Source organism: Stylophora pistillata, chromosome 14 (genome assembly GCF_964205215.1).
Source record: "Stylophora pistillata chromosome 14, jaStyPist1.2, whole genome shotgun sequence".
Taxonomy (NCBI): domain Eukaryota; kingdom Metazoa; phylum Cnidaria; class Anthozoa; order Scleractinia; family Pocilloporidae; genus Stylophora; species Stylophora pistillata.
Window position 1 is genome coordinate 5312379 of NC_142532.1, and position 11650 is coordinate 5324028.

The following is an 11650-nucleotide window of genomic DNA, read 5'->3' on the forward strand; positions in this document are numbered from 1 at the left end:
AAATCTTATCTCGTGCGTATATTTTATGTTTTTTGTTTTTTGTTCAATTACCCTCTTGTCCTAATTAACTCAGAATAACCAAAACAGAAACTCCCAAGCCACGTAAAATGCCAAAATTTCTGATTAAAATTTACTTATCTAAATAAAATATTGTAGTCGAAATCCACAAATCAAAGAAATTCGCACCTTTACTAGCGTACAGAACAGGAAAGCAAAACGAAATACAAATAAAACAGGCAAAATGACAGACAAAATAACAAAACTTACAAGATTATGTGGCGACTACGACGACTAATACATAATGACAACGGCGACAAGGAAACTACGGCAGAAGAAGCTATACCAAACAATAGAAACAATGCATAAAAAATGAACACGAAAATATGAAATAAGACGTGACCAAAAATGACTGGGGAACCTAATAAAATAAGAAATATACACGAAACAACTGAAAACAGAAAACAATGAACAAAAGGCGTGAATTTGTAAACGAAGGTGAGGCGCCGTAACTACAAATATTATCGATTAGGCCGTGATCTGTGCAGCCATTACAGCCCTAGGTATTAAAAACAAGCAAACGAGATAACTGATCAGAACTGATTAAGATCGGTTATTGGCAGATCTGGCATGTGCACGGGGAAACAGCTTCGCCAAGCAAGGCAAGGTATGGTGCTTCTTCAACGTGTCGTCCTTCACTATGGTACAGATATCGAACTAATCGAACACTATTGGGTGCTGAAGAGAGATGGTTTCTAGGGCCAAATTCCTTGCCATCGTGAAGTTGATTTCCTCTTCGCTGGCCTGAACATCGCAATCATCGATCCGGTAGTTGTTTCCGAACCTTGGCAGCAAGGCGGAAAAAGTAGGAAGAGATCTGCTGTGGGTTCAGGACTCGGCAACGTTGAAAATTCGAGCACCGTCAGGTCCTTGGGCACGTCTCATCTCTCTTGCATCTACTTCCCCATCTAATTTTCCACCTGACGTTTGGCCAATATTGAATTTGGCATCAAGGTATGCCTTTTGCTTCTCACTAAGCCTGCAGGCCTTCTTGGTTGACTTAAGAGCCCAGTCTTCCTTATTACAGCAATCTGTTCGACGTTCACTTCCTGGAACTGGTTGCAGAGTTGGTATCATTCCCACATCTTCTTCCAATGCAGATTTATATGCGATCTTGGCCAGGTCTAGCAAAGATCTCTGCTCTAAAGACTTTGTGAATTTTTCTGAGGACAGGTGTTTCTCTAAGGCAGAATGCCTTTGAAAAACTCTCACGCACCCGTCTTGAGGGCAGGCAAATTCTGCTGTTTCATCACCAGTAATCTCTTCATGCGTCTTAGATACTCCAGGTTTCTCTGTAAACTCTGACTCCGTCTGCGTGGGTTGCTCTTTGCTGAACGATTTAAAACCACCTGTGGAAAATGTTGACCCCATCCAGCGATAACTACACTCCGAAAATAGAATGATTTTGTGGTCATCAAAAGATTCCGTAAAGAAGACATTGTTAAATTGTGGTATTTTTTTTATATGCGATTTTGCAAAGAAAATTCGGTACGACAAAGACCATGCATGTAAAAAAATATTGCTGTCAATTGTAAATTGACTAAAGTGAGACTGGCTAACGGATCTGACCGACAGGAAAAAAAGGAGGAACTGTAAGCGGGAAGGAAGCGATCAATTAACAAACACATGCACGACTAGAGAAAGAAAAATCGATGGATGCACTGTCAGACGGTCGGGTGGACACACCCACGAACACGGGTGTGGTCGAGTATGGACTGGGGACTTGCGCACGGACAGGTGGCAAAGGAGATTGCAACATATCAAAAATATGCTACTTGCCAACACTGTATGTAACTCACTAGCACTTACCGGAAGATTGCTCGTCTAATCTGATATCTTTCCCACTCCCGATTCCATGGGCACGCTAAGCTATAATGTCTATATGCTTTCGGGGTTGACTTAAAATTGTTGAGCTTGCTGATACCGGGAATCTTCCTTGCCTCATCAATGACGAAATCCTCCATGCTGTCAATTGCAACTACTCTCACTCCATCGATGCCTCCGTGGGAAAGACGAGCTTCTTGGAACTGACTTCCTGTCGTTGCCTTCGTTTATGTAGACCCTTACGTGGCCTTTACATTTTGCCGCAAGTCTGTCTGCGGCACCTTTTCCTCCCTAGGCCTGCGGGTCAGAAATGTCAATTTCTATAACCTAGACACCAGTAGATTCTGCAATGGCTGGACACGCAAGGATCGCGCATGATGAGTGATAGAAACCGGCGTTATCTTGCCTGAAATATGCCTTCGTTACTTCCCCGTGTTCAGTTTTAGGGTCTTCAGAACATCCTGCTTGATAGCCACAACTTCAGAACTTCCTTGACTGCACAACTGGATTTCATGGGTGAATCCCTGCCGTTCAAGAAGGCCATTTACTCGTGACGATAGATTTTCACACAAATAATTCTCGGAAAGTTCTTTTAAAATTGTGATGATAGTTTCCTCGACGGATTTTTATATTGTTCTTTCATGCAAGATTTTTAAAGCAGAAATAAAAGAATTTGAGGCGATTCTTTGTTTACCTGAACATGTTAAGCGTCACGGCTTAGGTCACGCACAGGTCAATAAACTTGATAAATTGCACACGTTGTCTAATGCTGTGAATGATCCAAATAGCTTTCTTTTTTTCTAATTTAAGCAAGGAGATTTTTGTGTATATGTATATTTGATAAGAAGCAAGTCAACACATCATTAATTTATGTATAAGTAGCGACGTTTTAGCCAACACTGTGATTGTTTTCGAAATGTTCTGAAGTTTGTAAATTTTATCAGCCGTATTAACGTGTGTTAAGAGACACGCCGGCACTTAAAACGTAATTAAGAAAGATTAAAAACTACTTTGCTTTGCATTCACAGCTTCACAGAAGAAACATAACGATGCTGACACCGTTTAATGGTCATTTAATTTTTTCTGTGTATTTTCGAAAAACTGACTCTATATATAGCTTGAAATGAACATCGAATTCTGCACGCTTACATGGCGTTTGGGTGGCATCACGTTTTATTTAACTACCAAGACGAGACGTAATTTCCAACGGCCAAACTTTCCAGGTGTATAGATTGATAAATGAGCTCGCGTCTGATATGGTTTTAATGTCGAAATTTTAGGTACCAGGTGTCGTTTAAACCAGTCAAAGTTAGCCTTCATTTTGTCTCCCAAAAAGACGTGCAAAATACACCTTTATAAAAACGGCGATAAAACCCATACCAAAGAGAATTACAAGAAACTTTTCATATGCTTTTATTGTGCAGTTATATTGCAATTACTTTGCAAAGTTTGATGTTGAATGGAGTTGTTTAGCGCTACCAACATCTTTCTAAAGTTGCGTGACGATTTGACCGTTTAGGCAAGGCGAAAACGGCTATTTTGACGAATTTTCAAACTTTTTTTAAATTTCAGCCGGAGAAAAAAATCGCTGAAACTTTAAAACATTTTTTCCAAAGCTAGTTCACAGAAAGGGATGTTTTGGTAAAATAAAAAAAAATTCGAGTTTTTTTCACTGATTTTCGATTCTCGAAATATTCTGGCGGCTTCTCTTAAATGGTTGACCTACTCTGTCTGAATTGAAACAATTACGTACGGAAGGAAAAAACTCTTAGCGAGTCAAACTCGTCGAAGTCGATGGATTTCACCAAGAGTTATGATGTATAAATCAGATTTAAAGCCATAGATCAGCCAGCGCATGCCGTCTGACTTTCAAGGATAAAAGCCTCGCTCCGTCAGTATCCCTACGTTTTCAAGCATGTCACGCCATTCTTCGTTACTACATTGAGATAGTTTTAATTTACAGGTTGATGCATCAACCATGCTAACCTTCCAAAACTCTGGATCCTTTCCATAAACAAGTGCTGCCACTCGATCATTTGGACGAATCTCGTTTTCCTGGGACTTTCGCGGAACAGCAAAACCAAGGAAGGAGTTGTCAGGACTATGTGCTGCAAAAACGAACAGGCACGAAGTCTAAGCCTAAGTTTCCCAAATTCATGAGTTCATTAACTTCCTTTTTTCGTTGAGAGCAATTCTTATGCACGACAACTTCGTTTAAAGAAGATTTACCCCCCCCCCCCAAAGCTTCTTTTGTGCAACAAAGTTTCATGAATCTCTACCACCTCCCTGTTACTTTTCATGAAGCTATTTTTTTATTTCAGTTTTTCTGAAATACTTTCCAAACGTCCGCGCCTTTAATTTACAGCGAGGGTTAAGGTTGAGATTGGGTATCCCGACGTAAATATCCATGAAGTCTGCTGTACCTAGCATGAAAATAGTTCTTTGAATTTTTGAGAAAAGCCTTATTTCGCTGATTGAACTTAATTTTATATTAAGTTTTGTCGTTTGCCACCAATGTCAGTCATCAAACTAGTATGATGTGGCTTCCCTCGTGTTGAGGGTAATTTTTTTTAACTGCTGGCATAGCTTAAGTATGTTGCCTAACTATGGGAAAAACTGAAAATTCTGAAAGAAATTAATACCCACGGTACATCGTCATAAACTGCGCAAGGTGAAGGTCTAGATCTCCCCAAGGAGATCTCCCTCCAGGAATTTTCCCCTTGTAACGCTTATAGTTAAATTCCGCGTCTGTTCCAAATGAATCTAAGACACGTAATTTGCATCTGCAGAAGGAAAAGCAAATTAACCTAGCAATAACTTCCTTTGCAAAACAAAAAATAACATATGAAAGGTAGAGAACACAATCAAATATTGGTAACCTAAAATGAGGAACTATTCGCAAGGGTATCATCAAGAATACTTAATGACGAAAGTAGTTTCTAGTAGGTGATAAACAAAAGGGCGCTACCTTATCCTCCCTTAACATGCCTTTTCATCTCAGAATCCAGGAGTACCTTAACTGTTTATCTGTCTTGGCTATCTATCTGGCTCTCTACCTGTCTTCCTGTCCTTCTGTCCTTAATGTGTCTGTCTCGCTTTTTGTTTTTCTTCTGTCTCTATAATTGCCTTTCTTTCCGCCTGACTAACCTATCTCTCTGTCCGTCCATCTATATGGCTCTCTATTTACGAGCCTACCTATTTGTCTCTCTCAGCCCGCCCGTAAGTCGGCCGTTACCTGTCCGATTTGTTGTGTTTTGTTTTTTTTTAATTTTATCGCATTGGTGGCTATTTTAAAGTGCATGTGTCGCTGTAGGTATAATCTCAACAAGTTTATCGAGAAATCACGCACTTGTGCCGCGAGTAATCTGGTCCACCATGAACAGCTATGATTTTCACTCCAATTATGTCAGTGAAAATGAAATCCAATTCATTGTCCATTTTTTGGCGTGCGCAGCCATCTGAGGTCGGGACAACCAAGAAGCTGAATAAATACAACGATTTCAGTAACTATTAGAAATATTTTGTGCATGATAGATTTAAATCATGGTTTAGAGAAGCTGCTCAGCGATTTCGTAATTTGCCATCCAAGTTCAGCATCATTATCTTAGTCATCCCTGTTATCCATTGATTTTTCTGTCTATGTTTTGTAGTTTGCCACTCTGATATAAATTGAAAGAATGTTCAGGGGCCTGTGAAGATTCTTCTTACCTTCGAACTTCATCTTTCATAAAACTGATTGCAAGCTCGTGGCCTAAAATATACAGGGCACTAATTAGGTCACACCACTGGACCAGTTCCCCAAGAGGACCTCCCTTGAAAGCTCCGTCCAAGAGAAACTTGAACTCTCCCATTGCAGCCATATAAACCAAAATCTACGAAGAATAGTTGGAGGTAGTATTGTTTTCATGCTCAGAATTTCATAAGAAATAAGAGACATTTAAGAGAATATCATGATGGACTTCTGCGAGGGAATCCCTTGCCAATTGCTGTCATTTCAATAGTAATGATGAAAAAAGGCAATTAAGTATAGATAAATATAAATCGAAAATGACCAAAGGAGAAAATTCCAAAAGATCAATTCTAGAGGCCAACCATTTGCATCACCTCTCTTCCGCAGAGAAAAGAAGGCCTGGAGTCCAAACCATTACGAACTGCTAGTGAAGTCGTTTTTTCCAAGAAAGGAGTTACTGTATGTTATTATAGATTCCACGTTTGGCAAATGGTCAGAAACTCTTTTACCTTCTTTCTTCTCCGACTTTGTAAGTTAATCCTCGATCCTAGTTCTTCGACAGCCTTTAACCAATGTGGCCAAATTTCCCGGATTCTCTTCCTCATCCAAGAATACCTTTCCCCCTTGAACTTTTGAAGAAGTGCTGACAGATTTGTTTGAACAGTGGCCTGCAAGTAAAAAACAAATTTTCAAAAAACAGTGATCAGAGAATATTTTATTTTGACCAGATTATCAGTACAAATTCAGTGATCAAGAGCCTTGGCAAAACAAATTTCCAATCCTTTTATCCCATCAGCAAGTGAAGACAATCTTCTGAATCCTTTGATCTTCAAATCCTCCGATCTTCCAATCTCCTAATCTTCAATCCATCCCTCTATCCATCCAACCATCCATCATTCCATCCTTTCATCCATCCATCCATTCATACATCCATTCATCCATTCATCCATTCATCCATTCATCCATTCATCCATTCATCCATTCATCCATTCGTCCATTCGTCCATTCGTCCATTCGTCCATTCGTCCATTCGTCCATCCGTCCATTCATCCATTCATCCATTCATCCATTCATCCATTCGTCCATTCGTCCATTCGTCCATTCGTCCATTCGTCCATTCATCCATCCATCCATCCATTCGTCCATTCGTCCATTCGTCCATTCTTCCATTCCTCCATTCATCCATTCCTCCATCCATCCATGAATCTATCCATCCATTCATCCATTCATCCATTCATCCCTTCATCCCCTCATTCATTCATCCATTCTTCCATTCATCCATTCATCCATTCCTCCATTCCTCCATTCCTCCAACCATCCATCCATCCATCCATTCATCCTTTCATCCATTTATCTATTCATCCATTCATCCATACGACCATATATATGTCTATACATTCATACAACCATATATATGTCCATACATCCAGACATCCATACAACCATACATCCGAACATCCGACCATTCATCCACACATCCATGCATCCATGCACATATCCATCCATATATCCATCCATCCATTTATTCATTTACTGAGTCATTCATTCACTCACTTTCTCACACACTCACTCACTCACTCACTCCACCATTTTTATCATTCATTCATCCATCTATTCATTCGTACACTGTTTCTCGTAAGCAGGAACCGAAGATAAAGATAAAAACAAGGCAAGTTTGAGGACGGGAGAATACACAAATGAACTGTTGGACTGCAGAGAGTGAGGGGGGGGGGGGGCAGTTAAGCTAATCAGCTCAATTGGTTAGAACGCCGGACTGTTGTATGAGAGGTCGGGGATTCGAGCCCCGGCTGGACCAACACTCAAGGTCTTAAAATAACTTTGGAAAATGTGCTTCCTTCTCTATAATATCAAGAAATGGCTAAACATTCTCGTCTTCTCAGATAAGGACGAATAAACCGTAGGTCCCGTCTCCTGCTTCCAATAATTAATTAATTTGGTTAGGCAGGGGACGTTAAAGAACCCACTCACGAGATTACTGTGATGTAGTCTGGCCTGTTCACTGGGAATTGGGGTGGAGGGGGGGGGGGGGAGTCTGGCTTTGTCATTGTTGACGCGGGATCCAATGTAATTGGCTAAGCCTGTAGTGGTCTGCCTGCCTAAGATAATTAGGCGAAGCTAAATAAATTAATAAATTAAATAAATTAAATTGCATTTGAGAAATCCAGCGCATTTCTTTTGAAAAGTCATTACCCCTTGAGAATACTGCTTAATCCAGCTCAACGCTCAACATTCTTATTGAAGTAGGAGCCATTACCTTTTGCCATCCTGTCTCAACATTGTACGGATTTTTGTCTTGTCGCCATGGTAATACTGGACACCAAGCTTGAACCTTACACAAATCATAATTACAATTTTAGTGCAACCCAACGTACAAGACTGAAAAGGCTGTACAAGAGTCAGGAATCCTTCAGACCACCGATGTCGAACCTCAAGCGGTTACCGACGGTCTCTTTTCTTACGAGTCAATAACGATTTTTCCGACATCTTCCCGAAGTTTCTCAACATCAATTGAAGCTCAAGGAAGAACTCCGAATATTTCCGGATTATCCGAATTTAATTTAAGCCTCCGAAACTAATGGAGTTGGAAAAATTGTAAATAACCTGCTGTTCTAAAACAGAATTAGATTTCCTTGACATTTAGGTGATTCTTAATCTAAGGAAGTCCAATAAATAAAACTCAATCTTCTCAAATTTTATTATACAGTTTACTTTGTTTCTCCTTTTCCAGGGATTCTTAAATGTTTTTGTATCATACGTTGCTTCGAGAACTTTTCTTACGTTTCATATTCTAGTCTTACCTCACTTAGATACTGAATAACAGAACAAAGACTGCTAGCATCCACCTTATACTTTTCCCCATGGCATTTCTGGTCCCATGTTTTGTTGAATTCCTGTACAAACGAGTTGAACATCAGATATTAGATAAGCGTGACAGGAGGTTTACAACGAAAAGTAAGCTTTTCAATTGGACAGCGTGACACCGCATCAAAGTTAAAGCAACGACGAGTCAGAGGCAAGGTGAATATTACAAGGAGCCAATCAGAGTCCATTGTAAATAGCTTTTAGCCAGCTTAAGCATGAGAGAACGCGTGGATTTAGTTTTTGCATCTGACTGGTTGAGGAGCTGGCACGATTTTTAGGGACCAATCACAGAGCTTTGTGAGGCAAATCCATTACACGCATGGATTACACTTGACAATCGGTTGAAAATTTCTCTGACGCATAAATTTTGCTTGCGAATTTTTTGTTTTTTGCTGACTGTCTTTTTTGTTCTGTAACTGGGGTACAAGTATCTCTTTGTTGAGCCGTATTAGCCATGACATACCTTAATTTTCATGGAGCATAGTGGAAACAAAGGATCATCTGGTATGTAACACTTCGCTTCTTTATCATAGGGATTTTTTATCACTAGAAATAACCAAGATTTAGTTATTGATAAAAATCATTAAAAACTTAATTATTCTTTAATACAATTCGAAAGCCTTAGTCAACATCATAGTAGAAGCCACCATTTAAAGGTAATTAAAGTCGGTTGTCGCGTATATCTTTTCATTATATTTGACGCTTGAAAGCATGCATAACTGTTTGTACACGAACACTATCATTAAGAGGGTAAACGTTTTAATTTCTGACCGAGTGATCGAGGCACTGTATTTACGAACAACTGGCTATCAAAATATTTAAATGGCGAAAGATTTTGACTTCCTGCAGGCCTCGAGATATTGCTATGGGTACCGGTGAGTTTGTTAAAATTTAAAAGCCGTGTTTCCAGAATTCGTTATTGTTTCATTTATCCAAGAACTGCATGTGTAATGAAATATAGGGCTGTGCGGACATCTTGCTGTGAGTTTTTTTTTTGGCAAATAGGTGCTTTACAAGTATTAGCTCCTTGCCTTTTTGTTTCTGTTACCAAATCATTGTTCGTATGGAACGTTTGGTCAAACTGACGATTGCTTTACAGCGGAGGCTGTGTTTTTTTTTCCTTTAGATATTTTACAACTTGCGCTTGTGAAAATGTTTATGAGCAGCTTACTGTATGCAATGTGTACTGTATGCTCTCTTTTGATGAGTGATCAAAAAGATATATATTTCGTTTCATTTGTAACAACCCCAAAATGTTCTTTCATCTTGAATTAAGTTTAAACAAAGACTTATCGTAGTGAGCGTATGATTTAGAAATTACGGAATATCACTAGGACGATATTCTCGGATATCTCCCAGTTTTAGCTGGGGGGATATTCGGTCACGTGATGTGTTTAAACCAATCGCGCGCAAGCGAAATTATTTGGTGGATTATAAAGACACAATTGCCCCAATTTGGCCCGAAAATATGCTCGTTAATTTTCCTTAATTTTTTTTCTCTTCCAGACTATCAGTTTTCCTCGAACTTCACTCTCGCATCTCAGAACATATAATGTCTTCGGACAAAGATCTGTGCATATTTTCAGTTCGCGCCAAATGAAGGCTACTGTCTTTCTATTTTGTGGTAGTCGTCATCAAAAAGACAAACACGCCACTTGCATTTTAATTCACACATTCCAATCACGTCGGTGGAAAAATTGCTGGATTGCTTTCAATTGCTGGAAATAATAAAATTGTTAATAACGTAATGGAGTTAGTATCCAAGAAAAGCTAACAATGAGCTCACACCTCTGTGGCTCATGCAATTAAAAAAAGTTTCACACCATTAAGATCCAAATTGGAACTGACCTAAAGAGTTCAAATGGGTATGCGTTGCTAGAGTCTCTCTTTTTGCGCATGCGTTTTATCAAAGCACTCGATCGAGTTTAATGAAAGTGCATGCCATGCCAAAATCTTATGGCTTCCAGGCCATTTACTTCAATCTGATTAAACAAAAATAGCAACTTTTCTCGCTTTTTTCAAAGACAGCTAACAGATGAAATTGAAGTGATCAAAACCAACAGTTAATTCTTAAAATCTGGAAATGAAAAAAGAGGGTCAGAATTTAGGTACATGCCGTATGTCAAATAAAGCCTTTATTTTCTAAACGAAAAGTGTTATATCTTGATGACGGAAGTTTAAAAAAAAATATTTTCAAAGCCATCTTGTTTAAAGCCATCTTGTAGGTTATGTTTGTCATGGCTATGACAATGATGCTTCAAAAACAAAAATGATCTAATAAATAAACCAGGTAGGGATCTAATTTGACGGTATGTTTATGACTAAGATCAGAGGGATCCTTGTTTTAGCAAGGGAAGGAGTAGGAACAGTGTGTTCTGTTTGTAATTTTTTTTTTTTTTGCATCGTTTTGTTCTGAATACAAAATACTCCAACTTAAATTCAGAATAGATTTGATTCAGAATGATTCATGAAGAATTAATGGCCCACTTTACTCGGTTATCTAAAATCTTCCGCTAAAATTAGAAGTCGTTTCAAGTCCTTACTCACCTGTGCCATTAAGCGTGCCAGGGAATCTTTCAGGGAGAAACGTTGCTGTTGAATTTGCTCCATTGGTTGAAACTTTTCTGTCATCTAGGTCGACATAAAACGTTACATGGAAGATACTGATTTGTGCTGAAAAGAAAAACAGAAAAAATCCTAGCCAAATCAAAAGAACAGTCCCCTTTGAAAAGAAACGCTTCATTTTCACCAGCTATAGTGGACAAAACAAACGGTCCCTATCAGCTTGCAAGCTCGTTCAATTTTGACTGAAGGGAAGCTAGTTGATTCTAAACGAATAGATTTTAGTCTCCATGGAGACTCATGAATATTAATCATGAATATGTAACAAATAATTTGAAAGTGTCAGTGTCTTGATAAAGGTAATGATAATGATGAATTCATATCCAATCCCTCTTTGAAAGGATGAAATTTCTAGTGTCCATAGCAGAAAAAATTAGCGCTGGGAGATATCCTCTTATATCTTCATTAGAAAACAAAAACAGTGAAGATTAAGAAGATTTATCGAGTTTAAATAATAGCTACAAAGAATGAGCATAAAGAAGCTCAAACGGAAAAAAAAAAGTTATTAGCAACATATGAATAAAGATAAATTCA

At 38.8% G+C, this 11650-nt stretch overlaps 1 protein-coding gene across 1 annotated transcript in view; it reads right to left on the bottom strand.

The window, feature by feature from the left end:
- Positions 1-11317, bottom strand: part of LOC148716208 (alpha-1,6-mannosylglycoprotein 6-beta-N-acetylglucosaminyltransferase A-like) — a 17730-nt gene extending 6413 nt beyond the window's left edge. Inside the window, exons 1-9 of the mRNA XM_088745333.1 lie at positions 11042-11317; positions 8958-9040; positions 8431-8523; positions 7887-7961; positions 6121-6279; positions 5590-5753; positions 5231-5362; positions 4528-4664; positions 3868-3989 (exon numbers count right to left, since the gene is read on the bottom strand). Of these exons, the coding sequence (XP_088601459.1) occupies positions 3868-3989; positions 4528-4664; positions 5231-5362; positions 5590-5753; positions 6121-6279; positions 7887-7961; positions 8431-8523; positions 8958-9040; positions 11042-11237 (1161 nt within the window). The 5' untranslated portion in view covers positions 11238-11317. The remainder of the gene's footprint in view (positions 1-3867; positions 3990-4527; positions 4665-5230; positions 5363-5589; positions 5754-6120; positions 6280-7886; positions 7962-8430; positions 8524-8957; positions 9041-11041) is intronic.
- Positions 11318-11650: the final 333 nt, after the last annotated feature.